The sequence below is a fragment of the Podarcis melisellensis genome (genome assembly GCF_964234715.1).
Source record: "Podarcis melisellensis genome assembly, chromosome: 5".
Classification (NCBI taxonomy): Eukaryota; Metazoa; Chordata; class Lepidosauria; order Squamata; family Lacertidae; genus Podarcis; species Podarcis melisellensis.
Window position 1 is genome coordinate 16,358,925 of NC_138537.1, and position 14,755 is coordinate 16,373,679.

Consider the following 14,755-nt stretch of genomic DNA (forward strand, 5'->3'; position numbering starts at 1 on the left):
GACGAGTGAGACCTCGTCGAAACGTCGCCTAGACACCCCAACTTTTACACGGGAAGACACCCGAGGACACCAAAACCTGCATTCCTGTACCCGTGAAAATCTACGAAAGCATATAATATATATATATATATATATAATATATGGTAAAAGGTAAAGGACCCCTGGACGGTTACGAAAGACCCAAATCAATCTTTATTTTATTTCAAAATTTATTTATTTTATTTCTATTTTTATTTTAAAATATTTAGTAACTGATGATCATTAGAGAATTCCATAGTGGTTTGCAACTTAAAAATAGCTAATAAAATTGCCAATAAGAAAACATAAAGTAATTCAAACAAAAACTAACAATAAGCCAATAGCAGAAAGTGAAGAATTACAACACAGTAGAGGATAGTGTGTAAATCAGTCATCAGGTCTTGATTCATAACAAACAAACAAATTACCCATGTTTGCCAAAAGACAGCAGCGCGTAATTTGTCTTGATGTTTTTAGAAATAGAGTTCTAGAATCTTGGGGTTCCTGGTCATGTCTAATACAGATTTCACACAAAAAATGGAAGGGAACTGATATCATGGTCTCAAGTGGGGGGTACGGATGGACTCATATAGGAGGACATGTCCCTGCTGTGCTCAGTGAGTATGCAATGCCTAGAGAGGTCAAAAGCTACAAAGTTGGCAAGATCTACACTTCTAGTGTTGGTGGTGATGGAAGAGGTCAGAGATGCACTTTGAGTATTTGCTAAAGGACAAGGAATAAATATGTAAAAATTGTTGTTTTAAGATTTATAGCTACTGTTTTCATCTAAATTATTTTAAGTTCCAGCTAATTATGAAGGCCTGTTGTCTTTGTCCATGGAGTTTTCTTGGCAGGGATACTGGAGTGGCTTGCCGGTTCCTCCTCCAGGTGGATCACGTTTGGTCAAAACTCTTCACTATGACCTGTTCATCTTGGGTGCCCTGCTTGGCATAGTTCATAGCTTCTCTGAGTTCTTCAAGCCCCTTCGCCACGGCAAGGCAGTGATCCATGAAGGGGTTCAAAATTGGGAAAGGAGTACGGCAAGGCTGTATATTGTCTGCCTGGTTATGTAACTTATATGCAGAATTCATCATGCGAAAGGCTGGGCTGGATGAATCCCTAGCCGGAATTAAGATTGCTGGAAGAAATATCAACAACCTCAGATATGCAGATGACACAACCTTGATGGCAGAAAGTGAGGAGGAATTAAAGAACCTTTTATTGAGGGTGAAAGAGGAGAGCGCAAAATATGGTCTGAAGCTCAACATCAAAAAAACGAAGATCATGGCCACTGGTCCCATCACCTCCTGGCAAATAGAAGGAGAAGAAAAGGAGGCAGTGAGAGATTTTACTTTCTTGGGCTCCATGATCACTGCAGATGGTGACAGCAGCCACGAAATTAAGAGACGCCTGCTTCTTGGGAGGAAAGCAATGATCAACCTAGACAGCATCTAAAAAGTAGAGACACCACCTTACCAACAAAGGTCTGTATAGTAAAAGCTATGGTTTTCCCAGTAGTGATGTATGGAAGTGAGAGCTGGACCATAAAGAAGGCTGATTGCCGAAGAATTGATGCTTTTGAATTATGGTGCTGGAGGAGACTCTTGAGAGTCCCATGGACTGCAAGAAGATCAAACCTATCCATTCTGAAGGAAATCAGCCCTGAGTGCTCACTGGAAGGACAGATCGTGAAGCTGAGGCTCCAATACTTTGGCCACCTCATGAGAAGAGAAGACTCCCTGGAAAAGACCCTGATGTTGGGAAAGATGGAGGGCACAAGGAGAAGGGGACGACAGAGGACGAGATGGTTGGATAGTGTCTTCGAAGCTACAAACATGAGTTTGACCAAACTGCGGGAGGCAGTGGAAGACAGGAGCGCCTGGCGTGCTCTGGTCCAGGTGGTCACAAAGAGTCGGACACGACTAAACGACTAAACACCAACAACAATTATGAAGGCAGTGTCTGGTTTTGAAAGTCAGTGCACAAACAGAAACCATTTTCGGGCCAGGGTTCTCTTGGATAAGTGAGCACATCCACTGCTGGGAAACTACAATATCACTGCAGCAAAAATGCATCCTTGAGGGAAGATGTCTGTACTTTAGGAACAGATGGATGACAACTCTGCATTCCTAGTGCTTAGAAAACTCTTCTTTGGGGAAGGCCTTTAAGGGTATTAAAGGCTCAGAACAAAGGCCAGGAAAAAATATCAGCAAAAGACAAATCATAAATTGCTCTGCCACTGAGAGGGAGAGGGTGAAAAATGAGAACCGTCAGCCTGGCTGAAAAACATTTAAATTATTTAAAGTCCAATACATGACAGAAACAGTTCAAGGAAAAGGAATATAGAGAAAATATTCTATTTCAAAAAAATGTTCAGGTGGCAATCGGAATTGTTGATATATATGCAAGCTGGTGTATGTGTAATTAATGGGGGGGGGGGACACAGCCAAACACCATTTTAAATCTATGTTGTGGATTAATGGTGGAAGTAATAGTAAATTACATGTGAAATATTATGAAAGAAAACAGTAACATTAAATAAGACGAGAAGCATGACTCATAGCTACATATAACAGTGACAGATTGGATTCTACAGCAGATGCAGAATAATATTACTTATTTATTTATCTGGAATGTTTCTAATCTTGCTTTTCAATCCAAAGACTCTTAAAGCAGCTAGCACATATTAAAAACATAATCAGTCCAATTAAAAATTACAAGGAAACCAGACAGAGTGGCAAAATATGTTAGTATCAAGTCAGGTGAAAAATCTAAAAAGCTACAATATAATAAAAATTATATTGTAAAATATAATTTAAACATGTAAAGGCCTAGCCTTCACCTGTTGCCCAAAAGACATTAAACTCTCATGTTTTGGTTGAGTCAAATAAGATAGCGCTGCAAAAACCATATTCCACTGGATCAGGAGGCAGCGAGAGCCTCTCTTTCTAGTGTATCATCTCCTAAGGGCCATGTCATATGTAGAGGAAAGACGTAGCAATGTATTGGCTGAGTGTGCTGCACACACATTAAGAGGTTCTTACTCCTCCAAGAACTGCTTCTAAGGTTTGATTCACTGAAGCATTTCTAATATGGGATAGTCAATACGGATTAAACTTTTCACTAAATAGGTTGAACCAGTCTTGTGAATAGTCCAAATTAGCAGCCGCACTTCTTAACAACTACAAAAAGTGTACATTCTATTTAGAGTAAGAAGAAGAATCCTACTGGATCAGACCAAGAAGCCCCGTCTAGTCTGCCAATCTGTTCTCACAGTAGCCCACCAGATGCCTATGGGAAACTCACAACACATGATACGCTTCTGTTGCCTAGCAGCTGGTACTCAGAGGCATGTCGCCTCTGATCCGGGAAGTAATACATAATCGCCATGACTAGTAGCCATTGATAACCATCATCTCTATTACACTCCCTCTTACGTGTCCTTCTCCTAAGCAAAAAACATTGTAACCTCAAAGTTTATTGATTTCAATAAATCTACTCTGACTAACCTTGTGCAATCCTATGGGTGATATTCATCGTAGGAGTGGAGATTCTTATTCTATGACTACTTTGATTCCCTGAACTGAAATAAGTTCCTCTTCCTGAAATAGGCTCCTGTCTCTTCACTTCTCCTGTCTCTTCACAGGAAAAAGGTCTATGCAGTTCCAAAAACCTTGAGTCACCATCTCACCGAGCATCTTCTTCTTGTATCTTTGCAGCTTAGAAAAGCACATGCTGTCTCACACCGAAGAGCGGGAGTACAAGTGTGACCAGTGCCCCAAAGCCTTTAACTGGAAATCCAACTTGATACGCCACCAGATGTCCCATGACAGTGGGAAGCATTATGAATGCGAAAACTGTGCCAAGGTACAGTGAAATTGTAGGGTGCCTGGAATTTTGTATATGCACCGTTGCTTATGATATGTAGAGTCACATTTTGAGCATCTTAGGTCTGGCTTCAGCACTGAAGCACATGATACCCTCATACAACGTTTCCACTGGACTGGGCCACTTCAGGCAACAGGTAGGGGATCAGATTTGAAAGCTTCTCTCATGTACAAATGATTCCCTGCATATGTAAGGCAAGATGCCCACAAGAAGGCTAGGTCAGAACCTTCTCCCTGACATTTTTGTGCGTACTTGTTTTGTATGTGCTTTTTGTTAATGTGGGAGAGTGTTCAAACTTGATTCATCCATCTGCAGCCTGAAATGTTTCAGGGCATCACATGAAGCTGCTGATAGTGACATCTAACTCAGAGCTTGGTACATATTTTGCACGTATGGGGTCACTTTGATGTTGTAGAGAGCACACCCGCCTAAGCAAGGGGTCTGAAATCCATTGATGGTTTTCAGTCAGATGGACTATTAATTCTTATCTAACATAACAGAACTCTCAATATACCAATAGGGAAATGCAACTGATTGAATGCCAAAACTACTTGTGTGACTACTGAAACTAGGATTTAGGGTTGTATAGAGTTTTGTGGCAATTAGGCCATTGTGTTGTGTCAGCTGCTTACTCTCACTGCTTGAACAATATAACAAAAGGGAAATAATACCGTCCAATATACGCCTTTTAGGAGCAGATTATATGTGAGAATCTGCATATATGACATTGTAGAAGACAAATAACTCTGTTTATGAGATGCTGTGTCATGTGTGAACTGCTTGGAGCACAAATCTATTTGTGTAAAATACAGCATAAAAAAATTTGTTTGTGCCTATGGTTTAAGTGCCACAAATAAAACATGGGGGATGGATGCGTGGGTGTAGCAGAAACGTTTAGTAAATTTAGTAACTATCAATAGGTCTTATTGATGACATTGTTCTGAAATATATTTGAATAGTGTTGCAGAAAATGCTTGCTGAGTTTTGTTTCTATGAAGGCTAAGCAAACACTTGAGATTATGAAGGCGGTGGAGATAATTTCTGGGACCTATCCATTTAGGATCCCAGCAACATGCAGCAATATGTATTTGGCTCATCCCCTAGGGAGCTACAGTCCAATAGACAAAAATTACTGCCCATTTGCAACCCATCCTCCATTTTCTCTACTTAACAAAACAGGGCAAGGATAAGCTTTGACAGTCAGGACATTGCAGTTCTTAGTAAACCATGAGTATTAGTTGTAGGGACCTGGTTTAGGAATATCAGAAACAGACAGAATTAGGGGTTTAAGAAAGAAGCGAATAGCTGCAAACTGTATTGGAATGGTAATGATGATGACAACAAAAGTAGCAAAAGGTTAGATTCAGATTTAGCCATGCTTAGGCTAGACCTATTGAAAGTCATGTCTAACTAAGTCACATTTCAGTGGATCTACTCTAAGTATCCTTTGCAGGATCCAACCTAATATTTACATCTGTCTATTGCTGTCTTTACATTTTATTATGCTGGAAATGGCTGCTATTGTTACTATACAGTTTATAAATTCTAAAATGTATTTTCTCTTAAATACTGTATACCCTCAGTGAAGCTAAACATGCAAAATAAATGAAACTGCATAGATGTTTTAGTACCTCTGCACATTTTCAAACCACTTTGAAACTGGTTTAACCATTATGGCATCCTCCAAAACCCCCTGAGAGTTGTACTTTTGATGGTTAGTGGCTAGAAGCCCCTAGCTTCATCACAGAATTTAGTTTCCAGGGTTTCTTGTATGGGAGCCAGGGCCCTTAAGTGTGCTTGCCGCTGTTTTAAATGTGTACTGTAAACAGGCCTTAAAAGTCACCTCTTCTATCTTTTAATTCACTTACATAACAGAACTCGCATAAACTATTTAAAAAAGCCAACTTTTGCCTATTCCATATGCAATGCCTCCTGATTGGACTAGAGTCTTGTGCAATTGCTGGTGTTGTTGTTTTTCCTTGTCTGCATCAAAGTTTCGTGTTTAATCAGTACTCATTTCCTAGCAGGTTTTCACGGACCCCAGCAACCTCCAGAGACACATTCGTTCGCAGCACGTTGGGGCTCGTGCGCATGCTTGTCCAGAGTGTGGTAAAACTTTTGCCACTTCTTCAGGCCTCAAACAGCACAAACATATCCACAGCAGTGTCAAGCCTTTTATATGTAAGTCTCCCACTTAACCACTAAGCTTCTGTGTCTGTCTGGTTTTTTTTTTAGCAAGATGCGGAATCAGATAAACATGCTCCCATTGAAGCATTAGCAATCCCAACGGTCTTTAATCAGACAGTTCCCAACTGTCTTTAACTGGATTGTGCCTTTAATCAGAAAAATAAAATATTGTGTTGGTGGAAAGTCTGGAGCCGTATATTGCACTGACAAGCAATTTTCTTACTCCCATCAACCTCTGTAGTTCTGGGACTTGCTCAAGAAGTGTTCGGGGAGGACTTGTCTTATTTCAGGCAGCAGAATTATTAGAAATTTAATTTCCAGTCTCAACATATGGTCTTCACTCATTACTTTCCCCACAAGCAGATACTCTAGCAGATTTAACTGTAGGAAGTTAAAAAAGACTTAAGGAACATAATTTCGGCTGCAATCCTAGACACGCTTAACATGAGAATGAGTCCCAATGAACCCAATCGGGCTTACTTGTTAATAGGATTATACTGCCAACTTATTGTTCTATGAATGTACAGGAATCCTTGGTATAAGAATAATTATCTGCAATCTCCCTGGTACAGAAAGGGCACCTTTCAACAGATGTCTTTAAAATTCTGCAAAGTTCTGCATGTGTTGTCCGTTCAGTCTATATGTGACAGGGAAGCTGGGGTCACCTTCCCATGTGGCATGGCTGACTGAAGGCCTGCCACTCCCTTTCTTTCTCTGTGTATGTATGTGTCTGTGTAGAATCAGCACTCTTGTCACATTTCATTTCAGGTGTATTCCTCACTACCAAATTGGCACAGTGGTTGGTTACGCATGCTTCTTTCCTCGCACTTTTAATTTTATATGTTTTGCAAAATAAATGCTGAATTTGTACAATCTGCTTTCGTGCACACTCTAATAAATGTGATACTATGTGCTTAAAAAGTGCACGTGCCAAAACAGGATAGTGAAGTAACCAATTCTGGTTTGTGCTAGAAGTACAGTAGTCAGTGTGTGAATGAATTGCTGAAAATAGCACCTGACCACTGAAGGCCTTTGAGAACCACATAGAGATTACTTCAAAATCACAGAGAGAGTCTGCTATGGTTTTTAGGGTACTTGCAGCGTAGCCACAAGACTCACCTTGTTTTTGTAATCTACTTCACCTTTCTCTTTTGAACTTGAAAAGATGTCACCCTGGGCTAGGAAACTTGCATGGAGCAGCATCAACGACATAGACAGCCAAGGGTATGTGGGACGATGGAATGCAACGTAGTGCAGAAGAAAGCAGACGGGAGTAACTGTGTAGAAATCAGAAGGGGAATACAAACTCAGAGGAAGGCTGTAGAGCCAGAATTAAGCCTACACATTCATTTGCTCTTAAAAATTCCACCCCCAAAGGCATTCCCATGGCACGAACTTTCCTTCCCTGAAGTAATGATCATGGAGGAGATCCTCTGCCTCTGCTGCGTGTTGCTATTGAGGATAGCCACTTCATGATGCCTGCTCTCCATTTGGTTAGAGCTTATAAACCTTGTGGCAAGGAGGTGAGAATTCACTACAGGGATGCTGCTTTTGGTTCCCATATGGACCAGCTCTTGGAGGAGAGCACTCCGCATATTTTTCCTGCCTGTTTCATTTCAGAAGCTGCCTGGTATCCGAGACTCTGTAGGCAATTCTGGAAATACTTTTATAACCTCATTTTATATTGTGTGCTCTGGCATACTTCCCTAGGCCCAAGTCTAATTATGCTTTGAACCTTTTGTAAGTTTATTTATTTATTCTTAATGTAGCCTCAGGAAGAAGAGCTACTGGTGGATGTGACTAATAAAGTGTAAGAAGATTCCACCAAATGAGATTCCCTTGAGCAAACCACCAAAAACCCTGGAATCGTTCCAAATGATTGCTAATTTCAAAACAGCTTCTAGCTACTCTTTCCCAAAGGAAGAGGCCATCTTCATAGACAAACTCAACAAAGAATCCTTATTGACTTAGTTATGTGAGAGCCTTTCAGTAGCTGTCCACATTGAGAATTATGGCAGTGAAGGTTTATCACCGAACATATTTCATTCTATTCAGTTGCTTTCAAATTTATCTAAGCAGAAGTCAAGGCAACTCAACATTTTACTATTTTTTATTTTAAAAAATGCAGATAAAAAAGTGGGGGAATAAACCAAGACGTTATCACCACTATTCTTGGAAGCTGTTGTTGGGGACAACTTAACTATTGGGAAAAATAAGCTGTAAAAGAGGAGCCCAGTCAAATTGCTACCTGCACCATGGTACAATTACCCGGGATCTTGTGGCGAGTGTTTGCCTTTTCCTCACCCGTTGCCCTGGACATTCCTTGCTTCTCAGAATTTTGCAGTGGCTTCAGGAGTTATCACAGCAGAATGAAAGGTGTAGCAGGAAGGAGTCTGTCTCTGAATCTATGACTTCTGTGTGTGTATCCGTTTCCCTTGAATTGTGTGTTGTTCACAACAATATGGCTGACCAGTGTCCTAATTCATACTTTCCCCATTAGCTGATCTTAGGTTTGAATTTTTTAAAAGATATTTGAAATACAGCATGCGAAGTGATTGGATGATTCCAAGGCACCACTTAAATCCTAGGTGGTGGTGTTTCAGTACAGTAAATACTTTATAGACATTTCTCTCAACTAAGTTAATATTCAATAAAACACAACAGCTGGTGTGGCACAAAATGCTCAGTTGCTCAGGGAACAAAGCATTTTGCACTCCATCATTGGTGAGGGGAAGAAAACGTCCTTGGAAGAGGTCTCAGCACATAGGAAAGAAAGGACAGGAGGCCAAGAGCTAAGCAAGCTGAAGAAAGAGAAGATGGAGAAGTCCTGAAGAAAAGGGACAAAAGGGCACTAAGTCAATAAGGACACAAGAGTGAGCTCTGAAGAAACACAAAGATGTGCAAAACAGGAAAGGCTGTATGCTATGGAGGGATAGGAATTCTGAAGGAGAGAGGCTAAAGGAATCAAAGAGTCATAGTTGGAAGGTACCATGAGGGTCATCTAAGTCCAACCCCCTGCAATGCAGGATTTTTTTGCCCAATGTGGGGCTTGAACCCACAACCCTGAGATTAAGAGTCTCATGCTCTATCGACCGAGGAAGTGAGGCACTCAAACACTGGTGAATGAGATATGTAAATGAAGGAAAGAGGAGCCAAGGGGGAGAAATTGGGCTGGGAACTGTGGGCCAGGGAACCAAGGGTACATTACCAGTGTAGAGCCTGATAGGAGAATTGTACTAGATGTGTCTTTTATTGTTATTGTTTCATTTGATTTGGCCACCCTACGGGGGGACAACAGGTCTAATAAATCTGGAGAGGTCTAATAAGTTGGTGGAGAGGCTGAATAGCATTTTACATATTGATTTGAAACAAGCAGCCAATGTTTTGACTGCAGGCTTCTATTCCACTAAAACATTTTCAATTGGAAAGTCTATGTGCTGCCCTATCCTATTGATCAACTTTAGCAAGAGCGCTATAAACACAGCTGTTACAGTTAAAGTTAGATCTCATGGCTGCCCAAATCAACCAACTGCATGCTATTCAGGAAGATACCTTAAGGCACTGCATGACGATTAGTAGAAGCTCAGCAATAATTTGACACAGTGATGCCAACACTACACACTGTTTCCTCAGGGGATTGCTCTAATTAAAATTAAGTAAATCACGGCACACAGGGAGTTCTTATGATTGCCATATCAAGCTGTCTTGAGAGCCCTTTGGATAAAAAAACAGCATAAAAATGGAAAATAAATACGGATCTTCCTTCTGCCCCACTGTCATCAATATCATTATGATGTTAGTAATTGTAATTAAATAGCCAATTTTTAATCTGTGGGTTAGCAAATTAATCTGCTGATTAATTTGACATTAGACATAGACACTGAGTAGTTAATAATTGAGAATTATGTAGTTTTTTAAATTAACTAAATTCTAAATTATTAACTACTTAATGTCTGTGGCTCAATTCTCATGACTCTGAAAGCAGATTGAAATATAGATTATTTGAATGTGGGGGCAAACAGTTTAAGATGTTAAAAGAAAACTAGGAATGGATGACTGACTTGAACATTTTTTTTATCCATGTTTTGATGAAACGATCTTGCCCATCTACCCAACGGCGAGGCAAGTGGCATGTCTTTATTTCAAGACTTGCATCTCTCACGGTGGGAAGTTCAGATCACTTTTAATGTTATGTGAATCCTTCCTAATTCCATGCCTTACCCCTCTTGTTCTGACATCAGGTCAAACAGCATAATGTGGTTTTACTTTCTATTGAATGTACAAAGAGCTTCCAAGGAAGGATCAGTTAACAGAATTTTTAAGCTTGCTATATTGCACTACTGGGCCACAGAATCCAGATACACACAGCATGAAGGTGTGGGGTCAAACAGGAAGCCAGTTTAATGGAGAGAGGGGCCAACCTGCAATTTCATATCAGCCCATGGGGACTTGTGGTTCAAACTCTTGAGAACCAACAACCAGCTTCCTGTAGCTCTCGAATTAACTTCTTCAGTGTACGAGAACATACTCCATACATTCATCAAGGGAGCAGTTGAATGAATCTGTGTGAGCCTTGAGTCTCAATAATATATCAACATGATTTTTAATGGCTTAAAAGAATTCCCTCAGAGGGCTGTGGTCCTGCTCCTGGAATGGTTGATATTTTTATATATTTGTGCTTCAACTTATTTAAGCAAGCGAAAACATAATTAACTAGACCCAGTTATGACCGTTGTTTAAAGATTTGTGTTCCCTTGCCTGACATCACAGGGCTGTCTTTTTAATATTAGTGAAAATAAAATAATTAGTGAACAATAGCTTCCAGCCATATAGGGACCATTCATACCCTGCGGCTCCAGTTCCTTTTTTCTTTTCTTTTCTTTAAAAGAAAATTCAGATGCTCTGCCATTCTTTTCAAATTAAATCACATGGAAAATGCTTCTTCCCTACTTTTTTCATTAATCAGCAATTGCTAGTGTAACCAAAAGAGCAACTGTGATTTTTCAAATGCAAAGGATGATGGACAGAAAAAACCATAGGACAATTATGAATAATTGCCGTGTAATTACAGAACAAAAGAATTTAAAGATCACATGTCAGGGTAGGATTTTCTGAGCGCTTGTGGCTGGGGGTAGAGGGTCACCTAGAGCAGAGATATCTGATTCCCAGCAAAAAGGCCACACACCATGCTGTACCTTCTCAGTCTGTTTATGGCAACTGTCTCTCGTTACAGTATGCCGCCCTGGCTTGGGAGCAAACTCACCAACACCAACTCACCAACACAAAGGTAATTACACACTGCCTGCCTTCATAAAACCTCCAGCTTGCTCAAATAGAAACCACATGTTGGAATAGACAGCAATGCATTAAAAATAGCACTTAACAGTCATGTGTTTAATAAGCAGAAAATATGCGAACTTCACTTCTAGCTAATTTCTTGGTCCTAAATGCTTAAGTCATTGATGGATTATAATGTATTTGGTATCTGGTGTGGGAAGGATTGCAATGGTTAGATGAGTACAGAGTCAAGACGGTGTTGAAAACAGAGAGGCCGGGAAATAAGACCCCTGGCTTGGAAATTTAAAGCAAATGTAAGGTTATAGAATATAAGAATGTAATGCTATAGAATATAAGGGTTTATCAAGGTGGAAGAGAAAATGTCTCACTGTAGATCCACTCCTGTAATAGCTTGACTTGGCTTAGTTTAAAGTAAAAATGTATATTGAAGTTAAAGGGACTGGCAGGGTTGGAGTGCTACACTAAGAATGAAGCTTATTGGTCTCTTCACATTCTACCATGCATTAGGCAATCCTTTTCCACCCACGACAAATTTTAAAGCGCTTTCATTCTATTTACTTGCACAAAAATACGTTCATCTCCATTTCAACGCTGTCTTTGTCACAAGAATTCAAATGAATGCATCCTATGTTTTCTTTTACGCTCTCTGTTATTGTGAGCTTCTGATTACCATAGATTGAAGACAAACAATAATGAATGACCATTGCCATCACAACCTTTCCTGTGAGCTTCCTGAGGCATTTAATTCGCTACTGCAGCCTTGAGAGACTTAGTTTGATCCACCCAAACCGTTCTTCTGTTTTAAATAGTTGGTTTCCAGTCCTAACTTTATGCACAGCCACATCATTCACTAATTTAACCAAAACCCCACAATTCTGTCAATATAAATTTAGGATTATCTCTGTGATGAACTACTGAAAGCATCACCTGACTGGTGGTGGCAATGCACTACCCTACTACCCAAACTCATTCTGAGTTTCAGGGTTCTGGGCCATAAGACCTTTTCCATCCATTGTAATTGGAGAGATAGCAATGTGTAGAAAGCTGCCCTGTTCCATGGAAGTGAATGGAGAAGCCTGTATGCCCCAAGCTGGAGATTAGGACAGTTCTTTTTATAGTGGCAGAGAGAACTGCCAAATAAGGGAAGGAACTACTATAGTGCAAAGTGATCTGGTGTACTTGTTTCCTCATTCTGCCTCTTGCTATTATCCCAGACATAACTGCTGAATCAGGAGATGGGGCCAACCTGAATTGGGGCCATTATGCAGATCTTGAACATTTATGGCTACTGATACAATAGGTTACGTAATGGAATCTGCAAGGGGTCTCCTATCCTCTCTCCATCGTATCAATGTATTAGTGTGCTGCAGTTTAATGCATTCATTAATGATTTCGGCTATAATTTTAAAAGTGAATGTTTGCCCGGCCAGTTAATCTTGCCTTGTTGTGAAGGCCATTAAGAACTACTCATCTCAACTGGTAGTATTGTTGTCTGCTTAGTTTTAAATTTTAACCACTATGTCAGCTGTGTCTCAGATTGCTAGGCATGAAAGCCATTTTATATTTGTATATCTCTGATGTATTTTCATGTGTAAATAAGTGCCAGCCTATTATCTTTAAGAAAGGGAACAACTGAGTACCTCTGTATATAGTAGAAGTCTTCCTGCTTGCATATCAAATCTATTATTTCTTTGTTAAATTTGTATTCTGTCTTTTCGACAAGAGCTCAAAGTCTCTCACCTGGATATTACTTCGGCCAAGATCTATTTAGTAAATTTCACCAGTGCAACTGTACCATGTACCTTCAGACCAGTTAAGAACCTGCGATTTCTTTACTGTGCAATCCCGTACAATTCTGTTTAGAAGCAAGCCCCATTAAGTTCAATAATAATAAGATTTATAGGATTGCAAGTTGGATACCATACAAATCAATAGCAACTTCACTATTAGAAGTCCTGAACACTGTGATAGAGGAATGCCATCTGCATTGGGCTTTAAAGGCAATAAATATTCCAAATTAAATTGATGGATCGAAGAATTTAATTTAGAAAAAATTCCAGATGTTTCTCCAATCTGTGTGATATTTTCTCCAAAATAAGGGAAAATCCCTCACACTTAGAAAGATCAAATTAAACCTGCTACTGTTCTCGTGTGAGTAATATTTTTTTCTTAATACATTTTTTTGGCTGGAGCATTCCTTATGAATGAAAGGTATCTTACAGGAACCCTGGCTGATACAGAGCAATAACATTCTTCCTGAATTGTACATTTCTTTGGCTTGCACCCAACCCTGCAACTGTTGCTCTAGCTGTTGTCTGATAGATATCAGCAAGGCAACTCATCTGAGCCAGACAGGTGGAATCAGGGCCTTCTCAGACAATGGAACTCTTTGTTGTTGTGATGGGAACAGATAGCTACAGGGTAAACATTTAAGACAGACAACAAGCGGGCAGGTTCTCAAGGATAAGCTTTATAAGAGCAGGAAGGTTAGCATCAGCCACGGTGTACATGGAAGTCAGAGGACGTGATTATAGTTCATGGGAACCAAGAGTGCAGGATGGGATACATTCAATTCAGTTTCCTTTGCAGGCTTAAAATAGAGCCATTGTAAATTATGTCAGCCTGTCTGAAACCACTAAAATAATTGTTAAGAAGGTCTGAGAATGCACAATATGCATTGTTGTATGGCTTTGATGTGTGAAGGGCAAGAGCCTGTGATATAACACAAACTGAGCAAAAGTTAAACTGTTCAACTCTTCTTTACTGGAGGAAGCTGGGTTTTAATGCATAAGGATAATAACCATACCCGCTATTTAGAGTTTAGAGTGGTGATATATAGCCAAAGTGGCAACATCCACACCCAGGAGGGAAGTGTCAGCAAGCCTGGGGGAACCTTAAGTTTTGCAGAAGGACAGAAAACCTTGACGGAGGAAAAACCCTCAATAAGCTCAGTGAGAAATGAACATGTTCAGGGGCCATGGAATACTGACTGATTTGTTGGGGTAGAGGAGATAGAAAACCAAGTTGGAGGGGAAATGGAACAGTATAATCCTGGATGACTGACTGCAACACCCCATGCTACAACATTTTATTGTAGGCTCATCTATTTTAAAATTTCAGGCTGTGTGTGCCAATTATATTCCCATACAAAAGGGAGGAATCAGCCAGGAACTCTTAAGGTTTTCAGAAGTATGTTTTTTGTTGTGTTTTAGGGGAAAACCCTAAGCGGGAGGGGATCCCTCCCAACAGCCCAAAGCCTACTAACGGTGCTCAGTGGCCATGGAATGCTAAGTAACAACCGAGGAAGACACAAAACTGGAAGGAGAATGGAATGACCGAAATCTTTTACAGCAGCATGCCACAA

The 14,755-nt window shown here is 40.1% G+C and overlaps 1 protein-coding gene and 1 long non-coding RNA gene across 19 annotated transcripts in view; one reads left to right on the top strand and one right to left on the bottom strand.

The window, feature by feature from the left end:
* The window catches only part of MECOM (MDS1 and EVI1 complex locus), a 457,986-nt gene that overhangs the window by 400,529 nt on the left and 42,702 nt on the right, over positions 1-14,755 (top strand). For 9 of the 17 annotated variants that reach the window (XM_081910753.1, XM_081910743.1, XM_081910756.1 and 6 more), the window contains 3 exons: positions 3,738-3,885; positions 5,931-6,087; positions 11,327-11,380. In XM_081910753.1, coding sequence (XP_081766879.1) covers positions 3,738-3,885; positions 5,931-6,087; positions 11,327-11,380 — 359 coding nt within the window. The remainder of the gene's footprint in view (positions 1-3,737; positions 3,886-5,930; positions 6,088-11,326; positions 11,381-14,755) is intronic. The other 8 variants (XM_081910754.1, XM_081910759.1, XM_081910757.1 and 5 more) reach the window with 3 other exon arrangements.
* The window catches only part of LOC309369996, a 128,510-nt gene that overhangs the window by 38,083 nt on the left and 75,672 nt on the right, over positions 1-14,755 (bottom strand). The window lies entirely within an intron of this gene.